At 45.5% G+C, this 23,507-nt stretch overlaps 1 protein-coding gene across 1 annotated transcript in view; it reads right to left on the reverse strand.

Moving 5' to 3' along the window:
• PRICKLE2 (prickle planar cell polarity protein 2) overlaps positions 1 to 23,507 on the reverse strand; it is a 58,674-nt gene that overhangs the window by 6,554 nt on the left and 28,613 nt on the right. Inside the window, 3 exon segments of the mRNA XM_015420256.1 lie at positions 3,751 to 3,937; positions 9,548 to 9,751; positions 11,555 to 11,692. Of these exon segments, the coding sequence (XP_015275742.1) occupies positions 3,751 to 3,937; positions 9,548 to 9,751; positions 11,555 to 11,692 (529 nt within the window).

Consider the following 23,507-nt stretch of genomic DNA (forward strand, 5'->3'; position numbering starts at 1 on the left):
TCCTGGAGATTTGGCGTGGCCTGAAGGAGGAGTCGTTTTGGGAGGAAAGGGTGCTCAGTGGGGATGTGATGTTATAGAGCCCACCCTCCAAAGCAACTATTTTCTCCAGGGGAACTGATTCCTGTAGCCCAGACATCAGTTATAATTCCAAAAGAACTCCAGGCACCACCCAGAGGATGGCTGGCAACCCTATCTCCCCCATCTCCTTACCCTGAAATCTAAGAGGTGCCCCACCATGGTTTCTTCCAGTGTTGTACTGAAGGAGGCAACTTTCACTAGCATCTTTGGTGAGATGGTAGAAGACACGTCTTTCACTGTTTCGTTATTAACACATCTTTAAAGATGAAGATGGGGGGCACTTCCCTTACAAGGCTGTACTGTAGAATTGCCAGCTCCAGGTAGGGAATTCTTAGAGATTTGGGGGTGGAGTTTGGGGAGTTTGGGATTTGGGGAGGGGTGGGGAGGGACCTCAGCAGGGTGTAAAGCCATACACTCCACCTTACAAAGCAGCCATTTCCTCCAGAGGAACTGATCTCTGCATCTGGAGATCAATTGTAATGTTGGGAAATCTTCAGGCACCATCTGGAAGTTGGCAGTTCTAGCTCAGAGAGTCGTTGTATCTGTATGTCTGTAGTGGTGGCTTCCCAAGTTCAGTTCAGATCAGGTTCAGGTTAATGGAACTATACCTTTGTTTGTGAAAGTCCTAGTTGGAATTGGGTCCCCCGACCTGTGACTTCTAAAGGGAAAAAATGCTGGCGGTTCCATTCACAGAACTCCCCGTGACATGGATAAATCTGTTTAAACAAGGCAGCGAGTTGTGTCTTGGTGTTTGTTGCAACCTTAGGACTGGTCCCTAAATATTCCCCAGCTGCAATCCACTGGAAAACAAGAACAGTCTGGGTACTTTTTACAAGAAATCAGAGCACCCAAACTATTACCTATGCATAAATGTCTATTTGTCAGCCTGCTTGCTAACTGCTCCATTTGACTGAAACGCTAATTAGAGATGCTAATTTTGGTATCAAAATGTTAACTATTTCAGTGTTCATCTCTGAAAACAGAAGGAATGAACAAGCAATTTGTCTGTTTGAGTCTAGAACTATGGGGGTTGGCATGGTGGGAAATGAACAAAATATCTAGAAATCTGGTCTGAAACAGCAAATTACAATGGCCAGGCTGTGGCTAGGAGGGGCTGCTCTTCTTCCCTCCCCACCATTTATTCAACATCCTTCAACACCCTACATGCTACTTGTCCTGCTCAGGGTTGTCCCTGAGCCCTGAAAATCCTGTTGTCATTTTTGAAGAGAGATCGCAGAAGGAAACAAGCGCCTCAGATGTGAAAGGGCTGGGTGTTGCGTCACACTCCAGACACCTTTCTCAGAGCAATCGCTTTTCCACCCTTTCTCTGCCTTGGCTGTGCGATTATCTCTGAACTCCTCCCCGGCACTTTTCCGTTTCCTTCCTTTTATCTCCCCTCCCCTCCCTTATGGACACACCCCTCAAGCTCTTTCTGAGCCCATAGCCTCTTCCAGCCGCCCATCACCGCATTCTCCAATCTCTTAGTGTTTCCCCTTTTTGTCCCACCTCTCTTTAAATCCCCGTGCCTCTAGCTTGGAGTTATGCATGCAGGGGAGTGCCCACTTCCATCTCGTACACCGTGACTGCGGCTCGCTGTCTCTTCCTTTCTGAGGGGTAAGGCAGGGGCCCTCCAATTACCTCTATCTTTCAACCGGGCCCGCCCCCCCTTTAGGTAGAGGAGCATCGTCCGTGCCGGACCGCTCCTTCGGCCCCGTCTCCTCTGAGTTCTCTCTGCGTTTCGGCTGTTGTTGTGGGAGGGGTTTGGGGACACTCGAGTCTCCGGGACTGTTTCCCATGGCCCGTCCACCTCCCGGTATTCACGGGGAGCCCGGCGCTGGCTGAGCCAGTCCCGCCACAGTGGCCTGTGAGGCCACGGAGGAGCCCGTGGCGGGACACTACTGATGCTGTGAAAGCAAAGCTCAAGGAGGAAAACACAGTCGTGCATTCCGTAGTGTGGATTTGGATCAGTGCATCTCTGTGACCCAAATAGAATCATGCACTTTTAAAGTGCAACCCTAAGAACCCTTTCCTGGGAGTAAATTCCAATTAACAGACCTTCTTAGGAGTGCCTTTTAAACCCCCATTTATTTCAGTAACAAAATTAATCACATCTCTCGCACTGAAATCAAAACTTGAATTTGCCTAGATCTTGTTCCCTGTTTGTAAGTATGCCTTCACTTTCTTCTTCCATACCCAATTTGCATTTAGCACTGGTCTTTTGGGAAGAATTTTTTTTGGGGGGGGGCAGTGAATTTACTGAAAAGCACAGAAGTTATGCCAATTACTTTACATGCCCAGAAGGAAACTATATAGTTATACGCAGGGCTATTTTTGGGCAGGAACGCACAGGAACGGAGTTCCGGCTGGCTCCCGAGTTGGCCACGCCCAGCAGGAACTCATTAGGATTGGCTACATTCGGGGTGTGTGGCCTAACATGCAAAGGAGTTCCTGCTACAAAAAAAGGCCCTGGGTTTCGACAACAAACAAGGTAAACAGAATAAGAAGCAAAAGGTGGGTGTGGCTGGATGAGCACATTTCTGCTAACATGGGGGTGCGGCCTAATATGCTAATGAGTGGTGCAGTCAGGGGGTGTGGCCTAATAGGCTAACGAGTTTCTGCTGTTTGGTGTGCCCTATTATGCTAATGAGTTCCTGCTGGGCTTTTTCTACAAAAAAAGCCCTGGTTATACCTGAGGTTGTTGTTAACGTTACCAGAACCTTGTGGGGCTTTGCAGTACAGGTGTTTATATACATTTTGGGGGAGACAGCTTTAATGTGATGCTGAGTCTTGATTCAGCTTCGACAGTCACAGACAGACATGATGTCTCTAAAGAAGCAGATCTGTTGCTTTAACGTTTGGGTAGAGTGTCAGACTAGGATCTGGGAGAACCGGGTTTGAATCCCCACTCTGACATGGAAGCTTTATTTATTTATTATTAGACTTATATCCCGCCCTTCCACATGGGCTCATGGCGGCTTGCTGGGTGACCTTGAGCCAGTCACACAACTCTAAGCTTTGCCTATCTCCAGGGTTGCTGCGAAGATAAAATGGCGGCAAGGAAAAGATGTAAGCTGCTTCGGGTCTCATCAGGGAGAAAGGCAGGTTATAAATGAAATAAATGAAAATGTTGAAAAGTATGGCTCAAGATATGGAATCTCCTTCCTTAGCAAAGAAAATGGAAGGTTTGGGGTTTTTTAAAGCTAACTTACTTGTTTCCTAACTCATATGATTTTCTAACTTCACCTAATTTGCAGGGGTGGAGCTGCCTATCATTATTTCTTTTAATTGACAGAAATGAGGGGTGGGTGGGGATACTATCACTGGCTGGCGCTGGCACTGGCACGATAGATTTTTCCCTCCCTTTTCCGCCCACAGAAATGTGGGCCCAGCTAGACTCCTGCACCTGCCAAATGGTTACTGGAGGCCTGACAGAAACGGATGCCAAGGCCTGCCATGTACTTTCAAAACAAAACCATTTCCACGGTTAGCCTGGAGGTATGCTTCATCTGAAACCATGAACGCAATGGTGTGTCAACATGTCACATCATTTTCTCCCCCCCCCAACGGAAATAAATAAAAAACAACATAATGAGTTTCAAATCCACATCAAAAGGCCACAAGGAGCTCCCTCGGCAGCAAAAAGCATGGTGGTTTTTTTATCTGCTCCCTCACCTATGTGCTGAGCGCAGGTATCACAGTACTCCGCGTACAAGGATTCAAAACAGTTGCAGCAATATGGCCGCCCTTCCTTCATGATGTACCGCTGGCCGCCTAGCACTGTTTCGCATTCAAAACAGCAAAAGTGCTTCATGTGCCAGTGCCTTCCCTCAGCCTCTGTGCACTCGTCAGCAAAGATGATCTGAGGAAAGAGAACAAAGGAGTCAGGGTTAGGTCTTCGGGGTGATAGTTTGCTTCATGGCATATATTGCAAGTTCTATTCTCCTGTTACATATTTTTAGCTTATTCTAACAGCTTGGCTATTTTGAGACTACTATGTCTGGGCCTCTTGATACCTCTGTCCTAATTTTTTTTCCTTTCATCCACAGCCTAAGGAATTGAAACAGTTGTTGCTAAAATTAGCTGCACAGGATCCAAGGATAAAATGTAGTCTAGGATGACATATATTCATTTTGGGTAAATAAAGGGTAGAAAATGAGAAACGTGTAGCTGGAATAAAGCTAGGCAGTGACAGACTCCACATTACCCAAACGCAGACTCTGGTTTAGGTTTGTGCCACTTTTATTCCATCGTCTTATCCTCATACTTGCAGGCTTTTTAAAACTTGTGGTGTGTGTGGTGTCTGAAGTGTTGTGTGTTGATGTGAGAGAGCAGTTTCAAACCTTCTGGGGTGATCAGAGGGAGGAATTAGGACATGACGTACCAGAGACCCCGGTTGTCCTGAGGGTTACAGAACTCGGCAAGACGCATGATTTACTTTTCATGATGTTTGGGTTGGATATGGCTTGTATGCCCTGACTCGGATGGCCCAGACTAACACAATCTTGTCATATCTTGGAAGCTAAGCAGGATCAGCCCTGGTTAGTATTTGGATGGGAGACCACCAAGGAATACCAGGGTCGTTAGGCAGAGGCAGACAATGGCAAACCATCTCTGAACGTCTCTTGCCTTGAAAACCCTACAGAGTCACCATAAATCAGCACAATTTGACAGCAAATTGGCAGCCCTGCAACCCCTCGTGCAGCCCCAAGCTTGACCACCATAGGACCTCACACTGGATCTCTACCTGGCCTGCTTTACACCATTAAGTCTCCCCCTGGCCAACTGATCTATAGCACTAGTCTCTTCTCATTCTTTTACAGTGCAGCTCACTGCAATGTACATAGCAGACCTATGTTATAACCAATGCCTAGCAACGCAGAACAAAAAGCACACCTACTCAGTTCCTCTGCACACACACAAATGCCTACAACATGGCAAATGACAACCATGCATCTACTTCCCAGCATATGCATACTTCTTACAGTCATAATCACTACCCTGGAGAAGGGTGCTGGGAAGCAAATGGACTTCAAATGTCAGGAAATGTATACAACTGCAGACACAGCATACAGGATGCACAGAGGATGAAGGATAAGAGACACATGGACCCCAAGTCCTACAGTGAGGCCGGTCTAGATCACAGCCTCTTGCACTCATCAGAAGACCAGCCCCCACAGTAGGCGATGGTGCTACAGTCCCAAATACACATCAGCTGCAGCAAGGGAACACATCACAAATAACAAGCCATGTGGTTTGAGATCATCCTTTTCAGCTTCCCATATAAGACCCAGTGAAATGAACAGTGACCAAGTGCTCCACTAGCTGAGCAGGAGGGAAATTGTTGATATGAAACAATGGGGAGGAAGGCACACAAAAAACTGCATTATCACAAGCAACAAACACCCACTAAGGGCAATCGAGTCATAGAAATGAAAAGAAGGGCAGCCATATTATATTTCTGCTTGCAGCTTTCCCAGGCTTAGGTTTTTCCTGAAGCTTGCAATCACAAATACCCACCAAACATCTGAACTCTGCAGTTTCAACAGGGAAGGTAATTGATTTCAATAGGTTTAGACTGGAACCAATTCTGCATAGGATTATACTGTCAGAGATCTCCCATTGGGGCAGGTAACCCCTGCCATATAGTCAGAGCTGCTGCTTCCTGTTTCGCAGGTGATAGCAGCAAATGACCATCACCACGAAAAATACGGCAAGTCCAAAGGGCTTGGTGAATGCACAAATCACAAACCAAAGTTCGGACTCAAACAAATGTGGAATCCCAAAATGATAGAGAATTGCCTATTAGCTGTGACACTCTTGCAACATATTTTGCAAATAAAATCTCGAAACTCTGCCAAGAGATTGCTGCCAGTTTGTATACAGGTGATATGCCAGAGGCTTCCATAGCTTATACAGGTCCTCTCTTGGACCACTTCCACCTGCTCTCCCTGACAGATGTGGACAGGATCCTGGTGGCTGCCAGGCCATTGACCTGCCCCTTAGATCCCTACCCATCTTGGCTGGTTAAATCTTGCTGTGATGTGGTAGGAGGCTCCCTGAGAGAGACTGTGAATTTGTCTCTCTCAGGGCAGCTTTCCCAGCTCTTTAAAGGAGGCCCTAGTTTGACCTATTTTGAAGCAGCCTTCTTTGGATAAGACAGAGCTGGTCAATTACCACCCAGTCTCGAATTTGCTGTTTCTGGGGAAGGTAATTGAGAGGGCAGTGGCTGAGCAACTCCATGAATTTCTGGATGAAACTTCCTCAGTAGATCCATTCCAGTCTGGCTGCTGATCTGGGTATGGGAAAAAGCCCACACTTGTGGCACTGGTTAACGACCTTTGATGGCAATTGGACCATGGTGAGTGAGCACTGCTGTCTGCTGATCTGACTAGATCTTTCAGCAACATTTGACACGATTGACCACCCAATACTGATTGACTGCCTCACCTCCCTGAGGATAAAGGGTACTGCACTGCAGTGGTTTTCCTCGTTGTTGTCAGCAGCAGGAGTTAATCTAGTATGCCGCTGATTTGTGGTGTCCCTCAGGGTGCAATCCTGTCACCAATGTTATTCACCATCTACATGCACCCTTTGGTTGATCTCATCAGAGGTTGTGGGGTGGGGTGCCATCAGTATGTGGATGATACTCATCTCTATCTCCTCCTCGGTGATGGGCTGCTGTCCCTGGACTATCCCAGTGTCTAGATGCTGTGGTGGACTGATTGAGGGGAAATTGGCTGAAGCTAAATCCTTCTAAGACCAAGGTCATGTGGCTGGGTCGACACGGACCCATTGGCAATGTACAACTCCTGGCTCTTGATGGGGTTCTGCTTACATTCCTGGACTCCAGCAGGAGTCTGGGGATATAGTTAGATACCTTGCTCTCATTTGGGAAACAGGTGTCCAACGTTGCACAGACTACTTTTTACCATCTACGGTGAGCCCACCAGTTAGTTCCCTACCTGTCTTGTTCCAATCTTGCTGCAGAGATCCATGCCACAGTCACCTCTCGCTTAGATTTCTGTAATTCGCTCTGAAGTTGCTCCGGAAGCTTCAGGTAGTTCAGAATGCAGCCACCAGATTGTTGGCTGGTGTACCCTGGGATGCACACATCCTGTGATGCAGCAGCAACAATGGCTCCCTATCTATTTCTGGATCAAGTTCAAGGTACTGGTACTCACCTTCAAATCCCTAAATGGTCTGGGACCATCATATCTGACATAATCTCCTTCATATGCTGAGCTCATCATTGTTCAACTTGTTGGTGGTGCTGACCTCTCAAAAGGTCCACTTGGCTACCACCAGGATAAGGGCCTTTTCCAGCTTGGCCCTATCCTGGTGGAATACCTTGGTGGATTAGGTTCGAGCCCTGCGGGAACTTCCAAGTTTCCACAGGGCTTGCAAGTCAGTCTTGTTCAGAAAAGCTTTCTTCTGATCTTGTTTTTTTGGCCCTGCTTGAACTTACCTACCCATTCGCTTCTTTATATTTTATTGATTATTTATAAATGGCCAGTATCTGATTTTACTAGCTTACATATTATGTATTTTTATATGCAGTTGTTGTTGTATTGTTGTAATCCACCCTGAGCCTTCAGGAAAGGGCGGGATAGAAATCTAATAAACAAATAACCAAACAAATAAATAAAATAAATGAGGAGTACAGGCAGCCACACGACAAAATAACGAATGATTTACCCATAGACTCGCAACAACTGTTTCAGTTCCTTAGGCTGGCCGAACATTTATCTCTGACTATATTATCATATACAAATATCACACATTCATCGAGAAACTGTTTTATGTTGCTTGTCTGTACTGTGTATTCTCAGGTTAGGGTGCTAAAGCTGCCATGGACGATGTTTTAGTATTAACAGTATCTGCGGTTACAGAAACACAAGTGATGGTTCTAATAGTGCTCATACTGATGTGTTTGAAGATGCATGCATCTAGAGGCAAGATACTTTTGCAAGATTCTATTATCTCAATTGGCTGGAACTAACATCCTATTAAGTAGCTGGCAGACAATCAGGATGCACAGTAATGATAAGATTCTCTAGTAATAAACTAGGAAATAATCCATCAGGAACCATTTCTTGTATACTTCTCTTTACTCTTGAGAAATGGCCCCCAAACATATTGCATGTTTTTTCCTGGTTCCATTTTCCCCTTGTTACACATAAGGTCCATTATCAGGGAGAAAAAAATTAATTCTCTTCTCTCTGGCAGGAAAAAGTTGAGGCTGATTCTTAGGGCCAAATTTGATATGCTTTTTAAAAAGACTCTGTGTCCCTGCAGCCACACAACTCCTGTGGGGAACATCAGTTTACAAATAATGGAGAGCCTGATTGGGCTCAGAATGCCATCATGGGGAGAGGAGGGGATTCTGCCCTCCATTTTCCTGTGCTGAAACAGTGCTGTGGAAGGTTATTTCCTTGGTTTTGCTGCTCTACTTGGAATATTCTGTGCACCTGGAGCAGCAAAAACAGGGAAGTAGCTCCCCCCCAGTGCCATTTCAGCACAGAAAAATGGGGGGGGGGGACAGGAGCCCATTCTCCCCCTGCAGTGATGTTCTGAGTGATATTCTTTCATTTTTTTCAACTAACGTTCCCCACAGCAGCTGTGTGGCTGCAGGAACACAGAGTTGGGTACGGGGAACCCAACTGTTAAACAGATATATAGTGTCTAATTTAGCCCTCAGTTTACCAGGAACATTGTCTGGAAGGGGGCTCTTTAGTCACAAATAGGGATGGGCACAAACCTAAACATTCTGGTTTGGGGTTCAGGACAGTCCTTGAAAATAGGGGGAAGTGAAACCAAATGGTGAAATGGCTCACAGCCACTTAAACCTAACAGGTGAGCTGCAGACCTATGCCACTCAGCTGTTAGGTTTAAATGGCCTAAACAGCCAAACCAGGCAAAAGTCTGCTAAATGTTGGTGGAAGGCACCTTCCCTGAACATTGGTTCGGGGGCTCTGAACTGGGCCACGTTCGTGCCGAATACTGGCTCGTGACCTGGTTTGTGCCCATCCCTAGTCATGTATGCCTGTCTTGTCTATCATGACCAGAAGCCAGTACAGGCACTTATAAGCATGGTGGTTAGAATGCTGGACTAGAACTCAGGAGACCAGGGCTCAAATCCCTACTCACCATGAAGATGACTGGGGGACTTTGTGCCAATCACTCTCTCTCTCAACCTATGGTATCTTACATGGTGGTCCTGCCCTGAGCTACTTGGAGGAACAGCAGGTTTTAAATGTACTACATAAATAAATAAATAAATGATGTGTGAACCAGCCTTGAGAAAGTTCTCATCTTCCCTTTGCTTACTAGAAGCAGATGCAAAGATAAGCTTGGCAAAGCTGAGTTTGGAAGCCTGCAGTTCATCCTACAAAGCAGTAATGCCAGAAAGAATGCTGATACATGCCAGCTCCCTCCTCCCCCCACACCAAACATGTCTGGTTGGCCTTACTTCATCACACGCTGCGCACCGAGGCTTGAGGCATTCCGCGTGGTGCCGGCCACAATAAATCTTTCCATCTTGATAGAAGTAGATAAGATCTACCAACAGCTCATTGCAAATGCTGCAGATAAAGCACGGTGGGTGCCAGCAAACACCATGGCCTGCCCGGGATGCAAAGACAGCTATGTCTCCTCCATTGATTTGGCCTCCACACTGCAAAGATATAGAGCGAAAATTAAAGAAGGGGCACCTGCTCTGATGATACTTCAAGGTGAGAACTGCTGAACAGTGGCTGTTCTCATGGCATCATTTGGAAGGAAATTAAATTTGGCACAATGATAAAGCCCATCTGTTTTCTCTCCTGCTTATTCATCATTCAGACGCTCCAGACTTTCTCAAGCTGGAGTACCACAGGAATCTCTGTGATCCAAGGGCAAAGAAGGGGATGTGCTCAGCATGCTTTCGTGAACTCACAACTCCCAGTTACAATTTCATGCCTGCTGATGGCGGACACCAAAACTTGCCTACATGTTGGAGGACCCTGAGCAGATAAAGGGGGGGGGGACCAAGGCATTTGTTTCCGTCTTGTTTCCCTTTCTGCATATTCTGATTTCTAACACTGGGGAGGAAGAAAAAAAACAAGAACTTTGGGTTCCTTTGAAACAAATGACCCAGCAAGTGGGGCTTTTCTTCTTCCATGCCCTACATTTTCCCACTGGATCAAGAGGTGAAGACTGCCATGCTAATGTGCTTCGAAAGCTTCAGCATGCAGTAATAAACAAAATCTCCATTGGACTCTTATTCATTATTCAGATTGTTACATTAATTTAACATTTTGGAAAGAGACATCCCAAAGAGATTTCCCAGTTTTAAACTTGTAAATCAGATACTTTTGTATTTATTAATTGTAGGCCAATAACAGAACACTATCTCCAGAGAAACTCTGTGGTATGTGTATGATATTCGTGTCACATTGGTGGTAACTGGTGATGTCAATGGTTTGTAAACTGTAAACCTAGAATTACATTTTTCATAAATTCAGTGAATTGTCCAGACTGAAAAACTGGGAAATGTATGTGGTGAAATCACATTTCATGGCTGATCTAGGAACACAGCTTTTAAAATATACTGACATACACACTTTCCCAAGTAAATACAAAAACGGAAATCAAATTTGAAATTCCAACTATCTTAATCATGTTTCAAAATTACAGAAAATCAAATTTATTTCTACATTTGTCTACACATCTTTTTCAGCCAGCATATACTAAACATATTTCACCATATAGTAGCTCCTATGCATGTATTTGGTCTTCACTAACTTTTGCTCCAGTTTGCTTGCTTCTGTAAAATAATTGCCAAATTCTTTCTGAGACTGGTACAGACATATTGATAAATGACCCCTTGATTCTGGCTATAAGCCAGTTGCTTTGCTCATGGCTTTTGTGGTCCAGCAATGCTCCACTTAGATATAATTTTCCTTGGGGATTAAGCAAGGGAAATTGTTTTCCTGGCAGAGTATCAGCAATCCTGGACTAACATATATACACACACACTCCCTAGCTACCCACACAATAAATTCTCTATCCCTAGGGAAAAGGTAATTAATTAAGGAATCGCAATAAACATTCCTTTCAAGGTCAAACAAAAGAACAAACCTAAGGTTGCCTTCCCATCAACTGTTGTTATGATCTTGCGTAACCCAAAACCAATATTGCAACAAAAGACCAAAGGGTAGATTCCAACCACGTTTGCTACTCATAAAAAAAGGGTTAAGGGGTCCCCTTTGGCCACCAAAAGGGCTATAAAGGGGATGACTGCACACACAAAAGCCATGTGAGAAGCCAGCTGTAGCAGAAAGGGAACTGGATGAGACTGAGTGAAAAAGCTGACTGGATACAGCCCCAAATTTACGCATCGAGAAACAGAGTTTTCCAAGGCTTTGTGGGCCCTGGAGATAATCTCCTCACTACAGAAGCATACTCTGCAACCCATGGACTGGAACGACAGGCTTACCTGCTCACAGATGGCTCCCGTCATGGTGACTGGGAATGGTCGGACATTGCCTCGCCCCAAGTTCTCCCTCTTCCTCTGATTACTGAAGAGCTTGAGTTCCCTTTTCTCTTCCTCGTCCAGGGAGTTGCAGTATCGAACCTAGGCACAGACAGCCATGCATTTCATTAGCCTGAAAGCTGCAGGCCTTGGCTTCTCCTCCATCTCTATAATTATCCTTTTAGAAAAATTACGGGTGAGCAATCACATGGCTCATCTATTTTGGTTCGTGCAACCTTAAGTCACCACGATTCTCTTAATTTTTCTCCAGCTGCCCTGTGCAACTGTTTGATATTAGACAGATTAATTTAAACATAGTCACTCCACTTTTCTTACGGGGCTGGGATTGTCCCCTGGTGTAGCTTTTCCCTTGCCCAGATCAGAATCTTCCAAGCCTGCTTCTTCTCCCTTCATACTGCTGTTGTGCTTTACTATTATCAGTGCTTCTCCGGCAGCTGCTATCATGTTTCTTAGCTATATAATGTATATACTCCTCTATGTACACTTACACATTATTTTAAAAGGCAGCTGCTTGTAAACCGTCTAGGGACTGGAGATCTCCTGGAATTCAAGTTGATCTTTAGTCCACAGAAATCACTTCCTCTGGAGAAAATGGCTACTTTGGAGGGTAGACTCTGATATTATACCTTACTGAGCTCCGTCCTGAACCCCATCCTCCCCAGGCTGCATCTCCAAAATCTCCAGAAATTTCCCAACCTGGAGTTGCATCATAAAGAGTGACTGGGTAGGGTTGCCAGGCCCCTCCTTGCAACTGGCAGGGGATGGGGGGGAGAGACTTACCAGGATAAAGAGGAAGGCCCAGATGATGTCACACTAGAAGTTACATCATCATTCTGCAACACCGTGGCAATGCTCTAGTATGTGGGGAAAAAACTCAATGGTAAAAATGGTTTCTACCACAGAGTTTTTGCCCAGATGCTAGAGTGTCACCTCGAAGTTGCCGGCATTTTGATGTCACTTCCTCCTTCTCCTGGTAAGCCCCTCCACTGGGCAGTTGATTGGCAGCAGGCAACCCATGCCTCCACTGGTGGTGCTGGCAACCCTAGGCATGGGGTAGTTGGTGGGGGATGGGGTCAGCATATTTAAGGAACACATAATGGCCCTAGAGAATAGTTGCCAACTCCGGGTTTGGAAATACCTAGAGATTTGAGGGTGGAATCTGGGAGAATGGGTTTAGGGAGAGGAGGGACCTTAATGCCATGCAGTCTACCTTCCAAGGCAGCCATTTTCTCCAGAAGTAGAATAAATGTTTTAAATAATAGATAATAAATGAGTAAGTGATTGATATAGTCTGGCAATCAGTTGTAATTCTAGGAGATCTCCAGCACCCACCTGGAGGTTGGCGATTCTACCCTAGAGTCATGTCAGGGGCATATGTTAATGTCAGAATGAATTATTTTACCATATTTTATACTTGGCTCATTGCTTAACTGAATAGCCTTTCTCATACCCCACTGTATGACTCTGCATTAATAGGAAACTACTATTAGATGCAATTCACTTGCTGATTGACAGAACAGCTGTTATCATACTTGCAATCCACCTTGAGTCCCAGTGAGAAAGGCAGACTATAAACGAAGCTGCTAATAACATGAAGAAGGAGAGCAACACAGAAACCCTGTACTGTCTGGCTGAGTTTTGAATCAGCCAGAGGGAGGGTAGGGCAGAGCTGCAGCAAGTGGGACACCTTCCTCTTCCCCAGGCTGGAACCTGATAAAAAGGCAAGCCCAGCTGAGAGAGGGGGATGTTGCCAAGGGAGGACTTACTTGCAGGCAGCTTGCTCAAGGGAGGAGTAGAGACAGCTCTTAAGGAAAGGATAGGCCCTGGGACTACAGGCCTAGAGGACAAGGCAGCAGAGATCAAGACCGGGCAGAGCTGCTTCCTGGGTGAGGTGGGGCCAGTAGACAGGCTCCAAGTCTAGGGAAGGGACTCCAGACCCATATTAAAGGGACGGCACTCTTTAGCTGTATGCAAAGAAGAATAAATAAAAGGGTTCACCGCAGCTGATGATGAACATGGGCAAAAAGAGGAACACTGTGTAACTGGTGCTTCTGCCCCATGAGGCACCGTTGAGCATAATCACGAGTAATAATAAAACCTGCAGTGATGTAGTTGACTAATACAGAAATACAGTAAAATGGAAAAGGAAACTGGTCCATCTGTTTCTAGCCCTTCCTCATTAAAGTTTCAGAACTGTGTATTACTGCTGTGTAAAAGACACAGCCATCTTAGGCCCCTTTTACATTACTGTTCTAAACTGGATGTTATCTGTTGTTGGGCTGGTTCTGAGTAAAGTGATACAGGGAGAGAGGTTTCATACAGCAAATTTCATTCCGTTAATGAGCCATCTCTGAAGGGATCTGGCCATTTCAAACAGCCCCACACTTTCCCCGCAGCCCTTGTTTGCCGCACAATCTTCCTCAAACCTTTTTGAATATTTTAAGATGAGTACTACAGTGCTAGATCAATATAGCACTTCTCAATGTATCTCAATTGTGCTGCTGTAGCACTGAAGTGCTATATTGGTCTAGCACTATAGCGCTCAACTTAGAGCATTCAAAAAATTTCAATGAAGAGTGTGTGGTGAAAAAGGGCAGGGGGGGAAGTGTGGAGCTATTGGAAGCACCGCAGACTTTTTAAACAGCACACTACAGAGATTCAGAAGCGCAAAGAAAAGGTGAAAGCAGAAGAAAGCAGTTTACCTCAAGAACAGCTCAACCACGCTTTGCCAAACGGACGCAAGCTGCTTTGTATGAAAAGGTAAATAAAATCTGTTAGCAGCCACTTGCTAAAACAGTTGTGTCTGAAATGACACAAAAAATCTGTTAGCAACTGGCTACCAAAACAGATTATAAAGGCTGTCTGATGGGCCTTAGTCTTCTCTGATGCCTACTGACCTAGATTCTTTGGAGTCAAGTAAGCAATGCTAATTGACTTGCCACTTAACTCCAAGTGAAGAAACAAAGGACACACTACAAGCTGATTCAGGGCTTTATTTTAAAGGTCCTTCAGTGGTACTCAGAGAGATCAGCAAGCACTGGACTACAAAACTATAATGAGTTGTTGGGTGTATAGTGAAACCGAACTCAGGCTTAAGCCAAGGCTAACACAATATTGTCAAGAAGACTAAAGGGGTGCCATGAATTTGTTTCTTGCTCAGAAATGATTAAAATATAACACAAAGTTGCCTTATACTGAGGCAGACCATTGGTCTTTCAAGGTTAGTATTGTTAACTCAGGCCCCGGTCACACAGGAGGTTTAGGGCCAGAAGAGGGACAGATTGGGGGCGCAGCAAACGGGCACGATCCCACCGCAACATCTGGGAGGCGGCGCGCACCCGTCCCTGATCCGGCCCTTCAGGCCGAAAATCTGCAGTGAAAGCAAACCACCTACAGAGGCCTTGGGATCGCTGGCACGTCCTTCTGCCGGCGCATCCGAGGCTCCTGGCCGAACTGCGCATGCGCACACATGCGCAGCCGGCTGCCTCGGTCTCCTGTCAGTGGCTTCCTCCCCGGCATCTGATCGTGCTGGGGAGCAACGGCGCGGCGGCTCAGGGGATCTGTGTGATCCCACCGCTGTGTGTCTCTTTTGGTGCGACTCTGAATAGCCACACTTTGGCCGTGTTTTTTTCTGCCGTGTGGCAGGGGCCTCAGAATGGCAGCTGCTCCCCAGAGTCTCTGGGTAGAGGACTTTCACATAACTTCCTACCTGATCATTTTAGTTGGAGATGCAGGGGATTAATCACAGGACCTTCTGAATGCAAAGCAAATGCTCTGCCATTGAGCCATAGCTCCTCTCTGTTAGGGGTTAGTATGGTTAGTATGGTTCATTGAGATGTGCTGAGCATGGAACTATGAGATCTGATTTCTGTCATAAACAATGGCAGCTGCTGCCTCCAAAATTTGGAGATGCTGCAAGTCACCCCCATTAAATCTTCACAGCTTCCCTAAGCTCCACTTACCCAAAGTTCTTCCAATCTGCCCCACTGTCAGCTCCATCCTAAGTAGAGTTATACCTTTGAAGTCCATGAGCTTAGAAGAGTGCAATTCTACTTAGCCTGAGAACATAAGAAAAGCCCTGCTGGATCAGGCCAGTGGTCCATCTAGTTAGGCGTCCTGGTTCTCACAGTTGTCAACCAGTTGCCGTTGAGTGCCAAAAAAGCAGGCAGAGGCTACGGTCTTCCCCTGATGTTGCCTCCTAGCACTGTATTTCAGAGGTTCACTGCCTATCAATATGCAGGTTCCCCTAACTCACCGTGGCTAATAGCCATTGATGAACATATCCTTCATCAATATGCATAATCCACTTCAATTTCCCCACCCCACCCATAATTTTATAAATCTCTATCATGTTCCCCTGTAGCTGTGTTTTTCCCCCTAAACTACAAAGACCCAGACTCTTCAGTATTTACTCGTAGGACAGGTTCTCCAACCCCTTGATTCCATTGGTTGCCTAGGATGAACATAGAAGGGTAGTGCTCTACTCAGGATGGCACTGTTTTATCTTCTGTCTCTCATGACAGCTAAACTGAACTTTCATATTCAGAGACAGTGTCCCTCTGAATACCACTGTTGCTGCCCTCATGTCATGTTGCTGCCCTCATGCCCAGAGGCATTGGACTGTCACTCCCTAGAAACAAAACACTAAAGTAATTGGAGACAAAGGTCTTAGGCTAAGTCATAAACTGACAGCCAGGTAATGGTGGGGTGTGAGCATCAAATACTCATCCACTCCTTTGACCTGACATTTGTTACTGAAACAGCTACTTTACAGACAGTAAGTAGTGAGGTTAAAAGACAACTACCTGGTCTCAGACCACAACCTGGACACAAGTCAATTTCCTTTTTCTAAAATGTTATCACCATTTGCTGTGATATCATGGTATTTGCTCCCTCTCACCACTGGTTTCCCATCTTTGCAGAGATAAAAGGGAAAAAGCAAGACCAGGCAGCCTCAGAAAACATATTGTCTCTTCATATAATGCAGTTAGTTCCATAATTTATTACCAAAGTAACTCCTGCAAGGCAGGGTGATGTCCGCTATTAAGACTGGCTTTAACACAGACCCAAAGCTGTTAACAGCAATTAACAATGAAAGCAAAGTAGAATTTTCATAGTTAGAGGCAGTACATCTCTGAATGCCAGATGCTGGGGAAAGCAGTACAGTTTGGCCATCCTGTTCATAACTTAGAGGCTGAATGATGTTGGGAGCTGATCCTTCACATAGCAAGCTAGAAGGGTGAGGCTATTTATGCATATAGATATATACAAGAAGGGAAGACCTGTGATACTCGGGGGGGGGGAGCTCCACATGGAGGAGGAGGAAGCGGCCACAGCTGAGCCTTCTCCCCTGCTCACCCCCCGGACCAACAGGGAGGCCTGGGTCTGCCAATCCTTCTCCCCCACCCCCACCCCGCACCGATGGCGAGGCCCACGCAGCTCCCAGCCGCCAGGCCTGCCAATCCTTCTCTGACTTCCCTGCCCTGGCGGCGAGCCATGCGGGCCCGTCGAGCCTTCCCCCTGGCTCCGGCGGCGCAGCCTGAGCGGCTACCAGCCATCGGGCCCACCGATCTCCCCCCCGGCCCTGGTGGTGTGGCTCCCAGCCACCGGGCCTATCTCCTCCCCCCTGGTTCTGGTGGCGTGGCTTGAGCGGTTCCCAGCCGCTGGGCCCACCGAGTCTCCCCCCAACGGCCAGAGCGTTCTCTGCACATGCGCAGGGAATGCTCTTTTACTTTTGGGGGGATTTAAATACCCCCGTATACTTTTTTCAACTTTTTAGATTTTTCTGCACTCCTGGAGACTGCTTCAAGTGTGCAGGAAAATTTCCCTGCCCCCCAAGTGCCCCCGATGTGCAGATTTAGATATCCGCATGGAGGGGGAAACTTGGCTATTAGATATATACCGTATTTTCCTGCGTATAAGACTACTTTTTAACCCAGGGAAATCTTCTCAGAAGTGGGGGGTCGTCTTATACGCCGGTACGCCAGAAGCATCAGCACAGCTCTATATTTTAACTGGAAAACTCTCTATTTTAACAGGAAAAGTTGGGGGTCGTCTTATACGCCCAGTCGTCTTATACGCCGGAAAATACGGTAGATGTGATTTTATATCTATGCATTGGAAGGTTGACAAGCTAAGCCTGGCAATCTGTGGGAGGATGGGGAAATGGAGGGTAAGCAACACTGACTGTGTCATGATATCACTTCCGGGGGAAATCCAGAAGTGACAAAGAGTAGCTCTAGGAATCACCAGAAACTCTATGGTAAAATGGGCAAATGAGGCTGCTAGCAGGAGGCCCCCAGAGCAAGAAAATAAAATATAAATACACACAGGCACAGAAAAGTTTGAAAGGTCACAGAAAGACTGTTTATCACATCTCTCTCATATATAGATAGATATGAAAGAGAGAGGAAAACCATGCGTACATGATAGCTTCTTCTGGAAATTAATTAAATAACTGCAGGTTTGATTTGAGTAGACGATGTTCTCTAACATATCAGCATTATTGAATTGATTTCATAAAAACAGAATCATAGAGTTGGAAGGGAGCTCCAGTGTCATCTAGTGTAACCCTTTGCACAATGCAGGAAATTCACAAAGTTTAGTTATGGTTGCTCCACACATTGCAAATTGAGCAAGTAAATATTCCAGCTTTCATGAACACCTGCTGTAACCTGTGAGGTGTGCTCATCCATTTATTTATTACTCTCTGGATAGCACAAAGTGCCACTGCAGAGAGCCCTGCCAGCTCCCTGAAATGTACTTCTGCCTTGTACGCATGCAGAAATAAATGTGTATATTCGTTTCACACATTACAGGGTACAAGTAGGCAGACGTGATGTCTATAAAATGTACCTGCTAAAACTGCCAGGTGTAAAGCAATCCTAGTTTAGCTAATTTTATCCTTACCAAACTATAAAACAGCATCCCTCTTCACAGTTTAGCACTCATTGAGCCTAAAAGACGAAAGAATAGGTAAACTGAGGGAGGGGGTGAGGAGGCAGAGATCAGCCAAGCCAATGAGGAAAGGTGAAAGTGGAGGTTTTGTTTGCTTCAGAAAATCAAAAAAACACATTCCTCCCAAAGACTGGCATGCTGGAATGACTGGGGCGGGGGAGTCCTGTAGCACTTTGAAGGCTAACAAACTTATTCTGGCCTAAGCTTTCATTGGCCTCTCACAGTGCAATCCTAAAGGGACTTTCCTGAGAAGAAGCCCCATTGATTAGATCTGAGTGGGATTGTAAGACCTGCTCAGGATTGCTCTCTTATAGTGCAATCCTAAGCAGAGGTATACACTTATATGCCCATTGACTTAAGTGGACTTGGAAAGGTGTTGCTCTGCTTAGGATCACTGCCTTAGTGGCTTGGGTCTTGGGAAGGCTAAAGTTGCATTCACTCTCAAAGAAGCTATCCCAGGATTGCTTTCATGAAAGCTGGAATACATCAAGACATGTTGATTTATTTGTGGAGAATGGGGCAGATGAAGAGGTCTAAGAGATACTAAAAAGTTGAAGCAGAATATTTTAATCTGTGGCTGTGACTTCTTTCTTGGGGGTGGAGAGCAGCGCACTAGAAGTCCACCTGCTCGCCAGCAACCATCACATTTCTCAAACTGACTTAACGAGACAACTTTGTAGTAAATATTTTCAGAACTTCAGCCTAATTTAGAGTGCTTTCCCTGCTTCTCTTCTTTGTTCCGCATTAGATGGCAACCAGATGTCAAAACTAATGGCACAGAAACAACTCGGTACTCCTTAGCTGAAAGGCATTTATTAGCATCTGCAAGAAGCGAAGGGTGTGTGTGTGTGTACATGCATGTATCAGAAGGGGGCTACGAGAGACAGCAAGAGTGCAGCTGAAGGTGTACGACAACGAGATGTATCCAAACATCCAAGTGCGCAAGGATCTGCCGGCTTTAGCAGGAAGAACCACTCGCATGGCATTATGTGACTGTAGCTGGGGCAGCTAGCTACCTATCTGTCACATCATGGCTTCAACTGTACCGACATCCCACAAGTAGATCATGCCAGTTTGCAATGTTCTGAGGTTGAACAGGGAGGACAAGGAGTGGGAGGGCGGGAACCTTCTGATGTTTGCCATTAACATATTGCTAACTTTCAAATACTTGCCAGGCACCCACAGTGAAATCCGAAACAAGCAGGAAACATAAACCTTGAGTGCACAGAATATACTTATTCAAACTTTTCACCGCTTCTTAACTGGTTTCTGGGTTAAGGGTGGACAACTCAGAGAATATATTGTGCTTGCATCTGGCATTCATCAGTGTCAGCTGGACTGTTGGGGAGGCTTCTTGGCAGATGTCTGACAGCCACCTCCGTTGGCAAGTTCAGTTCTCTTTTTAGACCTCTGGTTGGTTGACAACCCAAATCCTGTTTCATTATTTACTGAACGCCCCATCTTGTTGATGGTATTGACTCACTCTGTGTAATCTGCCTTGAGTCCAAGTGAGAAAGGCAGTCTATAAATGACGTTGATTAATGAATGGATAAAGATGAGTATTTGCATGCATTTCTAAGTTCCTCACAGCCTTTAATGTGTGATAACTGGCTGTGAACAGAGTGGACAGCCTCCTGGAAAAAAATACAGGAAATGTGCCAAGGGAAGAATTAACACCTGATCTTAGAGGGAGGTCTAAGGGAGTGGCCCTATAGGCATACGCCAATGGGATGCCACCAAACTCAAAGGAGTTCTGCTTGGTTTGTTGTGACTGAAGGACTGCGCTCAGCATCTCACAGGACTCGCACAGGAATCACTGTGAAAAGCATCCTGCACTTGGCAAGGCTACAAGGGTTCGCAAGTTGCGACCGGTGTTGCAATTTTTCAGCTTAACGGCAGCCTTGGTTCTTACTGACACCCTGACATGCTTTGGATAATCTTAAATGGCAAGACACAAATGGTGGCATGACCATATTGGAAATCATGTTAGGTACCACAATCCAGGAAAAGGGACAATTTGAAGAGAAAAGCCAGAAGAGCCCTGTAGATGGGTGCAGAGCCAAAGTTTTCAGATAAAATGTAAAGACAAGTTCAAAATAGCGATGTTTGGGGTCACAAATGACTCATGAAGAGGGTGCATTTGTTCACAATGTGCATTCAAATAATTTCCATCACACTGACAAGATATACCTTAAGCCTTTTATTTAATGCATTTTATTTGTTAAAATATTTAAACCCTCTTTTCCCTTGTGGCTCAAGGCAGCTTGCAATTCTAAATTAAAACCATCCATAATACAACAGAACCCCATCAGCCCCCACCACCCCAAAGAAAATGTCTGTAGGTCAAACCTTGTTAAAAGCCCTAGCAAGTAAAATAGCCTTACAGCACCTCCTTTAAGGACAGCACCACCCTCACCTCCTCAGAGAGCCTGTTTGACAAGGTGGGAGCCAATACTGAAAACTAACAGGCTCTGGTGGGTGCTGGACAGGCAACTTGGATCGGCAGGACAGGCAGATGGTGCCAGAAGACCATAACTGGTGCGTGAGGAGTTATGTGGAGAAACCGACCTTCAGAGATGCGGGTCATAGGCCACGAAGAGTTTTAAAGGTAATAATTAGCACCTTGAATTGAACAGGAAAAGAAACTGGCAGCCAATTTTGCTATTTTAAAATAGGTCGTATGTGTTCCTGTCAGCTAGCCCTTGACAATACTTAAGCTGTTGCTGTCTGAACCAGCTGGAGTCTCTGAATGGACTTCAAGGGCAGCCCCACAAAGGCTGTGATACAGTAGTGCAGCCATGAGGTTAAAAACCCATGGATTAGCATGCCCAGGTCAGCTTAGTCTAACAAATTAGAGAACTGGTGAGCCAGATGCACCTCAAAGAAAGCACTCTTGGCCACAGTGCTAACTGCTTTCAAACAGCAAGGCTTGATCCATGAGCAGATGTTACCCTGCTCTGCAAATGCCAACTCCACTGTATCCAAGTCAAATAGATATAATCTCTCCAAAGCATTGGCCTTCCTGACCAGCATCTTGTTTTGTATGGATTCATCTGCACTGACCACAGCCTTAAAGCACTGATTCAGAGCTGTCACAGATGCATCGGAAGGCTTAGACAATGAAATATAAAGCTGGGGGTCATCCACATAGTGATAACATCCATCCCCAAATCTTTGATCAGTCTCATTCAGTAGCCTTATAGAAATGCTGAAGAGTCATTTTTGACAAGAAGGAACTCTGAAGCACTCAAGATTGCCCCATGTCTAGCTTTGGATGAAGATCACCCAGTATTGCAACCCAAGCCAGTCTGAAACTAGATCAAAATGGTTCAAGGGCAGATGTGCTACCCAGGGACTTCAGTGGGGGATAATGCCATAGAGTCCACTCTTCAAAGTGGCCATTTTCTCCAGGTGAAATGATCTCTGTCATCTGGAGATCAGTCGTAATCCCAGGAGACCTCCAGACACTACTTGGCGGTTTGAAAACCCTATTATCAGCTAGGATACTGTAGCTCGGACACCGTGTACCTCTACATACCAGCAGAATTATTTAGTTCAAGGGGAAAATCACAAGTCAAGACCATTTCCATAAGCAGGAGCTGCTCATTCAGGCAGCTAAATTGTAGTAATATAAATCACTTGTACGTTTACAATGTTTACAATAGGTATTTGGGATTTCTGGCACAGGAGGTCTGCATTTAGTCAAGCTAAGCAAGGTTTGGGTTCAAAACAAAATCTTCCCCCTTTCCCTTCACAAGCTCTTCAGAGCCTTCGCAGATGCTAAAATCTGCTCTTTGCAGAGAAAGCTTGTCTCTCCACAAACGAGATGTGCTAAACTGTGGCCTATTTAAAACTTGTTACTTTCACATTTCCCCACAGATTTCTTCAGAAAAAAACACTGCACCTATGCAATTTAGAGGGTAAATGCGGGAAACAGTTCAGGGGCTGGACTTTCCAACTTTCCTTCTCCCCATCTGTCATTCTGAACTCTTGAGTAATCAGTGCACAATTTCATAATTATCAAAAAATAACTTAAGTCACTGTCAATCCACTCAGTAAAAGAAACCAAGAATGTTCAAGCTTGTCAGATGCTTAGCTCGACTGCAGTGCTTAGAGACTTGCGTGGCCTCTAAATGCGGGAAGCTGATGGGGGGTGGGGTGGAATTGGCCTTTTAGGTTTTGGGTATTGGTGCAAAGCCTAGTTCCGTGGTGTCAGCTAACTGAAAATATGTGGAGCAGTTTCTTTCTCACTCCTCATGTCTTTAAATATATATATATTTATTTTTGGCATGAGAGCTTTAAAGCCTCCCCTGGTTTTTTTGCACACATAATTTTAGACGTCTCTGTAGGGCTGCCACCTGGCCTGCATTTCAGTTCCTTGTTCCCCACCACACCAACAGGGCCGATTTATTCATTTTAATGGCATTTTCACTAGGGCTGTTTAAAAACAAAACAGAAGAAAGAAAAGTAGTCTTGGCATCTATGATCTGCGGATTTAAGAATGGATGTAGTCATGTCTATATTCAGACACCTTTTGGCTGCATTCTCTGCCATAAACGATGCTCGAGACAGCATCTAGAAATGTTATGCAAATGTCCAGTAGAGATTTCCAACACAATAGCAATAATCCCCATAATAATAAGCTGTTCTACCTATTATGGCCTAGGCAGCAATCACTGGCCACAGGGTTGCTCCTGTCAGTGGGATCCCTGTGGCAAATATAATATTCGCCTTGCCCCTTATATTTTTGTTTACAGTGCAGTCCTCAAGAGAGTTAAAATATTCTAAGTCCATTGAGTTCACTAAGTCCATTAAGTTCACTGGTGTAACTCTGTTTAGGACTGCGCTGTTGGTCAATGCCTCTTTCAAGAGGGAACCCCCACCCCCTACATAGGGTTACGAACTCAGGCTTGGGAAATTCCTAGAGATTTGGGGAAGG

The sequence above is a fragment of the Gekko japonicus genome, unplaced genomic scaffold (genome assembly GCF_001447785.1).
Source record: "Gekko japonicus isolate JY-2015 unplaced genomic scaffold, Gekko_japonicus_V1.1 scaffold262, whole genome shotgun sequence".
NCBI lineage: Eukaryota > Metazoa > Chordata > Lepidosauria > Squamata > Gekkonidae > Gekko > Gekko japonicus.